Source organism: Carassius gibelio, chromosome A6 (genome assembly GCF_023724105.1).
Source record: "Carassius gibelio isolate Cgi1373 ecotype wild population from Czech Republic chromosome A6, carGib1.2-hapl.c, whole genome shotgun sequence".
Taxonomy (NCBI): Eukaryota; Metazoa; Chordata; class Actinopteri; order Cypriniformes; family Cyprinidae; genus Carassius; species Carassius gibelio.
In genome coordinates, this window is record NC_068376.1 from 29,267,178 (window position 1) to 29,280,362 (window position 13,185).

Here is a 13,185-nt window from a genome sequence, read left to right on the forward strand (position 1 = left end):
ATGCACCATCTTTACTTGCCTGTAGGTGGCGCAATATGACCATTCTAACAACATTAAACTAAAGTCTTAAAGTGTTGAGTTTAAAGTTTATTACTGTGCAAAAATAAGAGGTACTTCTTTTTCTCAGTTCGTTTCAACATATTTGATTTTCAGATATATATTTACACTATTCCAGCTTTTCTTGATGGCTGATCAGCCAGTGGCCTTCATGACCTGCTTTTGCACAAGTCAAGTAGAGCTAAACCAATAATAGGAGAAAGCTCTGTGTTCAGCCCAACGATAAGCTCGTGTTGGACAGATACTCTGGCCTGAATCTGCTGTATATCTGCTATCAGAGCACACAACACACGTCTGATCTTTGATCATCATCTTTGAACGGGCAATTTTCTTCAGAAAATGCAAAAATGAAATTATGTTCAGCAATAGCAAAATCAAATGTTTGTTTAATGTGTCAGCAAGGGGAGTGTTTTTTAGCATTTAGCAAGGAATCATTCAACTAAATTTAAACATGATGACCAATCAAGGCAGCAGCAGGTGACTTATAAATTCAGCAGAGTGATGTGAATCATTAATAATAGTAAGAAATCACAGTATTTACCTTAATTACACAAATGTGTATTACGATGACTGGGTCAGTCCATTGACACATTTAGTGCATGCATGATGCTCAGGAGTAAATCTACATCACATGCAGGACAGGAAGAAGATGATCTGCAGGGCTGGATGACAATATTACATTATTTATTAAATAAAAAACAAATGGAAATAAACAGAGTTAAATTAATAAGCAATCAAATTAAGTCCTGTGGAGATCAAGAAAGATGTTACATCAAAGATGTTGGATGTTACTTTTAACTATTGATTAAACTTTATGTGGATTTACTTCCATGTCCACTAGTAAAGGCAAAATGTGATTAAAAGTGGTGAACATTTAATTTCAACCTACATAAAAATCTTTAAGTTGACGTCCATTTGTCAGTGACCCATCTATCCTCTCTTCTCTGTTATTTCTTCTTCTCCAGTGTCGCTCGATGTGTGAGTTTGACAGATGGGACAGTGGGAAAATCCGCTTAGCAACTTTCTGCTGATGGAGGTTCATTGAGTAAAGCCCCACACTTTCTCATTCAATCACCGCAGCGAGGCCTCGCACGCTTCTGATCAACTTTATCAGATACAGTTTCAAGATCAGGGACATGTCTGCCGAAAAGGTGAGTTTGATTTAATCAATCAATTGCATAAGGCAAGTTATGGCTTTTATTATTATTATTATTATTATCATCATCATCCAAATACCTGTTGATTTACTGAAGAACATTCAGAGATTCTGTTTTAAACTAGATCTGTCATCAGAATAGATTTAATCCCAATTTATATATCTAATATTGATAATGAAAAAATATAACAAACATGCTATCATTGGCATGTTGGTTGATGTCACTTGTCTAAATAGTGTGTTATAATAAATAAATAAATAATTAGTGTGTTATAGTGAGGTCACTCCTAGTTTTACAGGAAAGTTCAGTGATATCTAATGGATAATTGCAAAAATACATGCAATTTAACATATCAAACACGTCCAGCCATGAATTTCACTATTATTAATCACTTCAGTTCTGTTGCTTGTGATTTGGAAAATGCTAAATGGCTGTAAAATATTTAAGTCTTATATTTGCATCAACTAAAATTACTACTAGTATTTTTACCTTATTTTTAAAGACTTATTTCAAAACTGTATTCAGTAAATGTATTATTTGGTGCTGTTGTTATTGTTGTTTATTTAATGGAAACATTGAATTAGGGTTTTTTGTTTTCCTCCACACCTCATGACAGAGATTGACTGAGTTGATGCTATTAATAGCCTTATTCCGGCTGTGTCTTAAGTGGATCACACACGCTTACACACACATACACACACTTTCAGACTCACAGACAGTCAGTACAGGATCCCACAGAGAGTGTCTCCTGTTTTAGGCCATATATACGAGGGTGAAAAGATGAGTGGAAAGATTTAACACACACATATTTGTGAAATAAAAGAGAATAATGAATAGAAGTGAGGTTTTTGCAGCTTAATCACTCACAAACAGGACGAGTTGAATAATCACTGCTGTTATATAAAAAAGATAAAGCAAACCTCAATGTGATAAGTTAATTATTTTATCTAAAACTTCAAATGCATATATATATATATATATATATATATATATATATATATATATATATATATATATATATATATATATATATATATATATATATATATATATGTATGTATTAATAATTTTTTTTTTTTTTTTGGATGCAGTTTAATAAATAATGCATAAAAAATCTTAAAATCCGAAGAATGATATATGTTTTTGGATGCAGTTTTACCTGCATTTGTTTGCCTTTTGTTGTTGTTGCTTTTTTATACTTTACATATAGCCTAAAATATCTTTCATGTATAACATCCTCCACATCAGACAGATTGGTGAGCATGTTTCAAACAAAAATAAGAGTATTTAGTAAATAAATTGCTCAGAGAACAAAGCACAAGTTGTACACATAAACTCAAATCCAATAACTGTGCATTAGCATTCTTTAGAATTCATTGAATAGGCTTAAAGTCACAAATATATTCTTTTTTTTATTTGTTGCTATCACTTGCATCCTTACTGGTGAGTAATCTAACTTTCTAACTTTGATTAGTTTTAATAATATCTACTGTCCAACATGTCTATTACAATAATATAATTTTATAACTGCACACATCAGGATATTGCAGAAGCCCAAAAAGAAGAAGCCCGAGTCGACTCCAGCAGAGACCAACGGGACCGAAGCCAAACCCAAAAAGACCAAGAGCAAGAAGAGCAGTGATCTGCCGGCCGAGAGCAGTTCGGTCACTCAGAGTACGGCAGAGAGCTCATGTCCTGATGTTACATCACTGCGCTTCTGTCAGTCTGTTTACACAACTCTCACAAACCTCCCTCACAGATGGAGAGAAGGTGAAGAAGAAGAAACTGGAGAAGGACAAAGAATCAACAGAGAAGGAGAAGGAAATCAAAAAGAAAGCGAAAAGTGCTCCAAAGAAGAAGAAGAGTAAGTTTTTTTTTTTTTTTTGCATGTGTGTCATCTGTGACCCTGGAGCACAAAAGCAGTCTTGAGTCCCTGGGGTATATTTGTAGCAATAGCCAAAAATACATTGTATGGGTTTTTCTTTTATGCCAAAAATCATTAGGATTTTAAGTAAAGATTATGTACCATGAACATATTTTGTATATTTCCTACTGTAAATATATAAAAACTTAATTTTTGATTAGTAATATGCATTGCTAAGAACTTCATTTGGACAACTTTTTGTGGATTTTCTCAATATTTTTATTTTCAAAGATGCAACTATTATTTTCAGATTTTCAAAAAGTTGCATCTCTTGCAATAAACCATTCATAAATGGAAAGCTTATTTATTCAGCTTTCAGATTATATATAAATCTCAATAAAAGGTAAAAAAGCCCTAATGTCTAGGGTCACATTCATATTATTTATGTTATTATATTAAATTATGTTTGTTATTTATTTATATTATACATTATTAGATTTTCTATTTATGTGTTTCCTTTTCATTTTAACTGTAACTTAAGCTTTTTTTTTAAATAATAGTAATCATAAATAAATAAAAAGTCTCTTCAAAAACTGAAAACAGTCAGAGTTTATAGAGCTATAAAATGTTCATGTATAGCAGCTCAGATCTTGGGAAAAATTGATGAGAAATGTTTGAGATCTTTACATTTTGTTTGCAGATTTTTTATATTTTGAGCTTTGTTTGAAACAAGGAGTTTGAGTCTCAGTCTGCTCTTCAGTTCGTCTGAAAGAGAAACAACTGTGATACTAAAGACGTGACATTCAAAAATCAGCCTGAACCAGATTTTCTGAGCACTTAAATGTGTTTATTGCAAAACAGGTTCTACAGATGATGACGATGATGAAGAAGGGCATGATGAAGAGACCACTCCTCAGAAGAAGACAAAGAAAAAAACTTCAAAAGAAAGTTCTGATGGAAAGGAAAAAGATAAGAAGTCCAAAGCAAAAGGTTTTAAACTACAAAGCACTTTAAACTTTCTAATCTGAGATATAATGTTAGTTTAGTTAGTTTCAACAATATCTGCTAACTTGACTCATTTATGCTTGCTTTCTGATGATATTAAGATGTCAAAGAGGACGCAGACAGTAAAGGAAAGTCTAAAGCCAAGAAGAAGGAACCAGCCTCCATGTTTCAGATCAACGGAGACAAGCCTGAAACCAAGAGTAAGAAGAAAGGTAATGTTTTGAGAGCTCGTCTATGTGCATGTGTGACTCTGTTTGATGATTCAGAATAATACATGCGTTTGCAAATGTGACGTGAAGCAGCTGCTAAATCTGAGAGTGAAGAGGAGAGCGAACCAGAAACCAAAACCAGCAAGACGAAGAAGAAGAGCAGCTCAAACCCAGCGTGCATGTTTCAGACAGGAGGGGACAAAGACAAGGACAAGGACAAAAAGACAAAAAAGACCAAAAGTAAGCCCTGATCCTTTCAAGACATTATGGTATATGCAATTTTAAAGCTTCAATAATATATAAAACATTTTATGTATACACACAATTATATCACTATAAACAGTTCATTCAATAAGTAAATATTATATACATAAATTGATAAACAAACAAATAAATAAAATAGAATCTGCATGGCATATGTTATATTTGTTTTCTGAATAGGTTTATACCATGTCACAGTGTGAGGAAATTAAATATGAATTGTTATTATCTATGTCTGAACTGATTTGTTTCCATAAAATGGACATTTCCATGTCTAATTGTAAGCATACTCCAATCAGGATTTTTGGAGCTGGTTACAGGAAGCAGTATCTATATGATTCGATCATCGATACCAATCTTTTTGAAGCTATTTTTTATCGTGTAGAATTATTTATAATGATGCTCCGATTAGGATTTTCACTCAGAGCCTGAATTTAATTTGCGTGCAGCGTGCAGCTTTCTTCTAGTGCAGACAATCTGTACCTCACCTTCAGCATTGAAATAATTTTACCTGTGTCTTTAGCTTTAGATTTGTGTGTGTTGCCTTTATAGAGAGCGCCAATCCAAACCATTATCAGCTGGACCCCTATCTAATTTGATTGCTTCTCATCCTAAGCTCCTGCTAAAGCAGAAGAGACTGAAGACTCTGATTCAGAAGTGACAAAGAAGAAGAAAAAGGGCAAAGGGAAAAAAGGAAAGAAGGTGAATTCATTATCTTCCACATTAATTCTCACTGCAGCAATCATTTCCGATGATTTTATTTCTCTAGTAACAAAAGACTATGACCATCACAGGAAACGTTTCTAAGATTCCTCTCTTATTCCTCTGAAGGAGGAGCGAGCACCTTCTCCTCCCATCGAGTTTGACAATCTGGAGGAGTTCGTTCTTCAGCCTGTACAACAAGGCGTCACGGTAAAGTGCAAAGTGACCCGTGACAAGAGAGGGATGGACCGAGGCCTTTACCCAACATACTACCTGCACCTGGACGACGAGAAGAAAGTACTGACATTGGTTTTTATCTCTACATATGGTGTGCTTTTGTTTTTAAAGAAGTCTCTTATGTTCACCAAGACTGCATTTATGTGATCAAGACTACAATTAAATTTGTAATTTTATGAAATATTTTTATATAATTCAAAATAACTCGTTTTCCAAGTGAATATTTTAAAATGTCTTTTATTTCTGTGATGCGCAGCTGAATTTTCAGCATCATTCCTCCAGTCTTCAGTGTCACATAATCTTCAGAAATCATGAAAATATGATAATTTGCTGCTCGAGAAACATATCTGATTATTATCAGTGTTGAAAACAATTGTGCTACTTCATATTTTTGTGGAAATAGTGATACAATTAGGATTTATCTTTGATGTATAGAAAGTATAAAAGAATGCATTCATTTAAATAGAAATATATATAGACAGCTTTACGCTACTGTTATACTCTTGATCGTTGTAATGGATCCTTGCTGATTAAACATATTGATTTCTTTAAAAATCTTTTTTTTTTATAACAACAATATATGTCAGTAATTTTAGCTTTGCAAACAGGAGTAATATGATTTTTGATGTGACACATTTTTCTGTCCATCTTATATCCAGGTATTTTTGTTAGCGGGAAGGAAAAGGAAAAAAAGCACAACCTCAAACTACTTGATCTCCATAGACCCGACCGACCTCTCCAGAGGAGGAGAAAACTTCATTGGGAAGCTGAGGTAAGTGGGTTTGCATGCATTACCATTATAGCTGCTCCTCTTGGACTCTTTTGTAGGTCTGTAAGACAGTCTTTTTCATGTAAAGGTTATTTGCATGTATATTTCAGGTCAAATCTGATGGGAACCAAGTTCACGGTGTTTGATAATGCACTGCATCCGGACAGAGCTCTGCCGGACATGTCTAACGCACGGCAGGAGTTAGCAGCTATTATCTATGTAAGGCTGCTGTTGTTTTAGTTATTCAGTGCTTGCTATATTTCATAGCATTAATTTCAAATTGCATTGTGAATTTAGGAAACAAATGTTTTGGGCATGAAAGGACCAAGGCGAATGATTGTAATTATTCCTGGCATGAACAAAGATGGAGAACGAGTCCCTATGCGGCCACGTAGTGTAAGTAAAACACAAATATTTGTAAAATTATATTTTTTTGTTTCATTTTATTTACTTTTTTTTTATTTATTGGATGTATGTATTTGTTAAAATGGCAGCTGAATCAACTGCTTCCCAACAGGAAAATGATGGCCTCCTCATTAGACACCAGAACAGAAATATGGAGAACTTGATAGAGCTGCGCAATAAGACGCCGGTGTGGAATGAAGAAACGGCGTCACACGTGTTAAACTTCAACGGCAGAGTCACACAGGCCTCCATCAAAAACTTCCAGATTGTGCATAACAAAGACCGTAAGTAACTTAACCATATCTCTGCAGCTCCAAAACATAAGCTACTGTATATTTGTTTTCTCTATCTCTATCAAACTTTTTTAATGGATATTTTATAAATTTTATTATTTCAAATTTTATTCCAATCATTTGCCAGATCAACATTTCTAATTGATTGATTTTTTTATAAGTTCCTTTTTTCCCCGAATATTTTAATGTTATTTCAGCTTCATTTAAAAAAAAAAATGTATACATATGTTTAACTAATAATAACATGGTTATGATAACCTGTATACTTTAAATCCTCTGTAATACGTGTTGACTAAAAGTGTCTGGCAAATCTTTTAATGCAACACACTGTATCCCACAATGCAATGCACTTGATCTCCCCACCCATTACCATTGTGACAACTGTACCACAAATAATATCAGCAACTATTTTAATCTCTTCATTCATTAGTAATTACAAAAAATTTATTATTAGGTTACAAAAAATTATTAGAAATCCAAAATAATCATACCTTAATTGAATTAAAAATGCAAAATGCTCAAGTGTAGCAAAGCAGTATTTGAAATGTTTATTGTTCCATGTTGCATACTGTTTGCATACTGTTTCACTATGAAGTGTGCAGTGTACTTGTGCAATATGCAGTGTCTGTCAGCAGTTATACAATTTTATTGCAAAATAATAACCAATGCTATATTTGTATGTTGGCTGAGTAAATAAAGCATTACATGAGCCTCTTTTTCACTATATTTCAGAGGACTATATAGTGATGCAGTTTGGGAGAGTAGCAGACGATGCCTTCACTCTGGACTATAGGTATCCTCTGTGTGCTGTACAAGCCTTTGCTATCGCTCTCTCCAGCTTTGATGGCAAAATGGCCTGCGAGTAAAAGTGTAAAGACGTCCGTGATTTTGTCAAATGCAAAAAATGGGAAATGTTCTCAATCAGCATCAGCACAATTCACGACGAGAGGACCAAAACCCATAAATCTGTAAGATAAAGCCACCATTGCTAGTGGGGTTGCATGATTTTACATGCCATAGAGAGATCTGCTGGTGATACCAGCTTTGGCTTAAAATAAGTAATGGTTGTACAGTGGATGTACTGAGAAGGGAGGAAGTGTTTTGAGGTGTTTGATTTTGAGTTTGAAAGATGTAAATGACCCCTGGTGGTGAGGAGGTCATGCTAGATGTGTCCTGTGTTTGAAAAGGGCAAAAGAAACAATGGATTTATTTAATGGTTTTATTGTTATGCATACCATGCAATTAGGAAAAATGTGTTTTAACATTGTCTGCTTTACATTTTAGTAAACCCGGTTAAAATTGGTGTTATCTAATCCTAGTAACATAAATAAAAATAAAAAAACTAGTTCACCCAAAATTGCTGAAAATTTTCTCACCATCAGAACATTCAAGATGAGTTGATTTGGAGAAATGTAGCATTGTATCACTTGCTCACCATTGGATCCTCTGCAGTGAATGGGTGCCGTCAGAATGAGAGTCCAAACATCTGATAATAACATGACAATAATCCACAAGTAATAATCAATACCACTCCAGTTCATCATTTAATGACTGTGTGTTTGTAAGAAACAAATCTTTTATTAGGGAGTTTTAATTTTTTTAAATAAAAACTCTTGTCCAAAATCCATAATCCATAATAAAGTTAAAGAAGTTAGAACCATCTTAATGATAGATTTGTTTTTTTATAAACACAGCTTTTGGCATCACAAGATGTTAACTGAGTGCTGTGGATCATTTGTGGATTATTGTGATGTTTTTATCAGCTGTTTGGACTCTCATTCTGACGGCACCCATTCACTGCAGAGGATCAATTCCTGAGCAAGTGATGTAATCCTTAATCTCTCCAAAACTTTTCCCATGAAGAGACAAACCTCTAAATCTTGGATGGCTTGAGCACTCTGGGTGAGTACATTTTTAGAAAATGTTAATTTTTGGGTGAACTATTCCTTTTAAAAAGGGGAAAAAACATGTATCTGTATTATTGGTGTTTTGTGTGAGTAACAGTGTAAGAATGCTTATCTGAGAGCAAGCGAGAAAGAGGGCCCAAGATTAAAGCAAGGTCCAGGGTTGTCAAAGCTGATAGTAAATTTCTGATTTTTGCACATGAAATATAATTGACTGATGCTTGGAGTAGGCTATGTCAAACATTTCAACCGCTTGTGCAGTTTGCTTACTCAAGCAAAGATGATCTGGAATACTGAGTGTCAATACAGGAATACCAAATCACTTGATGCATATGTGAACACCTGATGTTTGGTGTTTAATTCTTTTGTTTTGCCTTGTACGTGTAATTGTAGTTTGTTATTTGTGTAACATAAGATATTTGATAAAAACCCATAACTGTCTTAATGCACACAGACAAAAGTCATTAGTCATGTCATTCCATTTTTACCTAATGCAAATATAAATGTAGGAAGACAAATTTGAAATTTACTTTGAAATGAAATAAGTGTTTGTAAAAATGTGCTTCGTTTAAGAGTTTCATTTCTGGGTGTTTGATGGATGTGTGAAAGGTTTTGCTTTTGAGAATGCAGGTTGCCTAAAGTCAATATGAAATAAAAATGTACTTCCTTGCACCTTCTGTGTATCTATGGTATTTTTTGTTTCATTTATACTTTTTTTTTTTTAATGCTTCTCTTTGACTCTGAAATTTATTTTTCCCTTTAAGCCACCAAAGCAGCTTCAACATTGAAAACTGATGTTAACCAATAACCAAATATTGAGAAATGTTTTAGGCTTTAACATTAATTTTACATTTAACATTAATAGATTCATAAATGCTATGGCAATAATAGCAAATTTGAAAACTTATAATGAGTTGGGAATGCTGATTTATAATGAGTTTAATAGCCTTTCAAAATCTTGTAAGGTAAAAAAAAAAAAAAAAAAAAAATACAGATCTTAATTCATTGCATGAGGCTGAATGCATGCACAGTATAACAGAATTAAAGTCTCGATGGGGATCTCTCTTTAAACTTTTAGCCTCAGGCAAGACCGGATGATCTGTCACAGCCTGCTGGGTTGGTTGTTCAAACTTGTAGGTCTCAAAAAAGTTAACACATTGAGTTGCTGTGATAGTTTCAACTATTTCCTCGTCATGTTCCTGTAGTTTTTGTAGCCCTTGTAATATTTAAACTTTTACTTTGCTAATCTTCATTCTGGACTGTACTCTGTTTCAGGCTTGGCCTACAGACGGAGCTCTACGTACGTGGAAGCAGCATTCGTGCATTATAATCTTAGGATCCATTCCAGCATATTACATCACTGAGCATGAGTGTTTTGCTCCCCTGAGAGGTTGGTTGTGGTGAAGAAGTTTTGCTGCTCACACTCATCGCTCTGGAATGTTGAATGGATTCTATTAGAAATGCTGAATGATGAAGAGTATGGTGATGATGGCCTTCTAAGGGTCTGGGAATCAAGCAGTATTTAATCTGCAAATATAATATAATGTGCTTTTAAAAAGTGTTTAAAACACAGTGTTTATCTCATATATATATATATATATATATATGTGTGTGTGTGTGTGTGTGTGTGTGTGTGTGTGTGTGTGTGTGTGTGTGTGTGCGTGCGTGCGTGCGTGTGTGATTTGTGTACTTGTTTTTCTATTCTGGTGGGGACTTAAACCTGAATACACACAGACTCATGGGGACTCGTGTCACGGTGGGGACCTAAATTGAGGTCCCCACGGGTAAACAAGCTAATAAATTACACAGAATGAAGTTTCTTGAAAATCTAAAAATGCAGAAAGTTTCCTGTGAGGGTAAGGTTTAGGGGTAGGGTTGGTGTAGGGCAGGCATGTACTGGCCATTGGGACTACCGGGAGATTCCCGGTGGGCCGTGGTCTGGTTGGGCCGGTGCGTTATGTATTTTGTTTTTAAATCATTATTTATCGCAAATATATTCGCGATATATATTCGATAAAATGACGCGTGCTCATGATGCTGATGCGAGCTGCGAGACGTGACGTGTTCACTGCTCATTGGCCAACCAGAATCAAGTTCTAGCCTTGAAAAGCGGCCGCTTTACAACTGCGACGAAATTCAATATGTTAAATAATAAAATAACTAAGCGTAAAGGAGGAGCCGAACGTTGAAAGAGAGAAAACGACAAGCACTTGAGGCAGATGCCACCAAATGTGTCAAGATAAATAAATTATTTGCTGGAAGGAAAAAGACTTAAGTGAAGACGTCAGCAGGGCGGGACTTGACTGCTGAGGTGAGACAGAAATGTAATGATACACGTAGGCTACTGCATTGTTTTGTTTCAAAAAGTTAGGATATTCCAGCTGTAATATGCCACCACTCACTGATCTATATAAATTACATTTAAAATTCTCAGCTCTCAAGTTCTGTCTATTTTATTACAAAATTCAGACAATACCGTTTTGGCGTCAGAGAATGTGACGTGACAGATCGCTTTAGTGCCTCAGTTCAAGTAAACCGATCATCTGTTACTTTCTGTTTAAAGATACAGTACAACTTACAGAAATTTATATATGCCGCAGAAATAATATCGATCAGTTATCAGTCAAAACAGCAGGAGAACAATTATTTCTCAGAATGTTACATTTACCTCAAGAAAGCCCTTTAAAGACCATAGCAGGTTAGTTGAGATTGAAAAATAGCCATAAGAAAGGAGTATTTTGCTAAATATGTGCATTACAGTACATATTTATTATATTTTCACCTAAAGTATTTTACATTTGATTATGCAATATCTGTACCTGAAAATGGTGCTATTTATTTGACTGTTCACTTGTCTTCATTAATGTTTGAACTTAATAGTTAGTGTTTATTGTGGTATTGAAATTACAAATGTGAAATGAGATTGCAGCTTATTTACAAAGAAAACAATAGCAATTTTATTTTTATCTTTGTTTATGTATTTATTTTTGGCAGGGCAAGAAAAGTTCTGAACCCTAGCATTGAGCTCTGCATTTGAATAAAGTGACTTGACATTCAGCCAAGTATGGTGACCCACACTCAGAATTCGTGCTCTGCATTTAACCCATCCGAAGTGCACACACACAGAGCAGTGAACACACACACACAATGTGAACACACACCCGGAGAAGTGGGCAGCCATTTATGCTGCGCCTTTTTAAAGGCCTTTGATTATGTTATGAAAAATGTAAAATAAATCACTACACAACGTTCTTTGTCTTAATTACTCTTTTATTTTATTGTATATCGGTGGTCTTTATAAATAATGCTTACTATAGTTCAGTGGTCTTAATACTAGCCTACTATAAGCAGCCAACAGGTCAGAGGTAATTTGTGTGAATTAATATAAAAAAAAGTGTTATGTTGCAGCACATGAAATATAGTTACAGCAGAAATTGTGTACCCTAAGCATTAATATTTCTATTAGAATAACAAGAAGCACATAAATGAAGACCTTTAGATATTTAAAATAAAGCCTGATAAAATAATTTACATTTTCTTTGTTTATTATTTTAATAGTTTTTTCTTGGTTTTGATACTTAATACATTCTAATCATTAATTTTACATCCAGATTAATGTATGTATAGACATGTAGTGTGCGTGTGTGTGTGTGTGTGTGTGTGTATGTGTGTGTGTGTGTGTGCGCGCATGTTACATGCATGGTGGGCCGGTCTGGATGAAGTCCAGGGCTGATTTTTTGTCCCAGTCCAGCCCTGGTGTAGGGCGATAGAAAATATGGTCTGTACAGTATAAAAACTATTACGCCTATGGAGAGTCCCCACAAGGATAGCTGACCAGACATGTGTGTGTGTGTGTGTGTGTGTGTGTATAAACATAACATTAAGCTTAGTACTGAAAAATAATTTGAATTATTATAAGTTTTTGTCTAAAATGTTGAACCTATGTTAGTTTTTATTTTTCAGTAAATGAGTATATAAGTACTTATTTGAATTAACACATTTGACATATTTTAACATATTTAAATCGGCAGATTTTTTTGTCTAAACTTTTTTTTGCGGCATTCGTTTTTATTTTCAGTAAATGAGTATGTTATTACTTATTTTGATGAGCATATTTTATTTATTTTGTTTATATAAATATTTTAAGATATTTAAAGTGGCCCTATTATAAAATAAAAATTCAGAAATTCCAACAAGTAGGCCTATTTCTTAAATCCACAAACGCAAAATAATACTAATTAAGTTATTAATGAACTAAACATTGTAAATGTTACTAGTCTAATTAGTTATGTAATCAACGTTAATGTACGAACTAATTGTGT

General features: G+C 34.1%; 1 protein-coding gene across 3 annotated transcripts; it reads left to right on the top strand.

Moving 5' to 3' along the window:
- The first annotated feature begins 1,031 nt into the window (after positions 1-1,031).
- Positions 1,032-9,535, top strand: LOC128016011 (tubby-related protein 1-like). 3 transcript variants are annotated; one of them, XR_008184049.1, is made up of 13 exons: positions 1,032-1,208; positions 2,765-2,888; positions 2,974-3,078; positions 3,940-4,068; positions 4,185-4,295; positions 4,383-4,532; positions 5,170-5,255; positions 5,385-5,552; positions 6,152-6,264; positions 6,372-6,480; positions 6,559-6,657; positions 6,756-6,950; positions 7,692-9,535. XR_008184049.1 is itself a non-coding variant. In XM_052600309.1 (13 exons), the coding sequence occupies exons 1-13, from the start codon at positions 1,194-1,196 to the stop codon at positions 7,823-7,825; spliced, it is 1,515 nt and encodes a 504-aa protein (XP_052456269.1). In that variant the 5' UTR covers positions 1,044-1,193; the 3' UTR covers positions 7,826-9,535. The 3 variants fall into 3 exon arrangements, 2 of the variants coding, with proteins under 2 accessions (XP_052456269.1, XP_052456270.1); XM_052600309.1 differs by having other exon boundaries at positions 1,044-1,208; positions 6,779-6,950; XM_052600310.1 differs by having other exon boundaries at positions 1,046-1,208; positions 4,386-4,532; positions 6,779-6,950.
- Positions 9,536-13,185: the final 3,650 nt, after the last annotated feature.

Bases quoted from the DNA above. Each gene is read 5' to 3' on its own strand.
- LOC128016011 (XM_052600309.1), top strand. The intron at 4,069-4,184 runs GTTTTAAACTAC...GATGATATTAAG, and splicing joins TAAGAAGTCCAAAGCAAAAG to ATGTCAAAGAGGACGCAGAC. The intron at 6,658-6,778 runs GTAAGTAAAACA...GCTTCCCAACAG, and splicing joins TCCCTATGCGGCCACGTAGT to GAAAATGATGGCCTCCTCAT.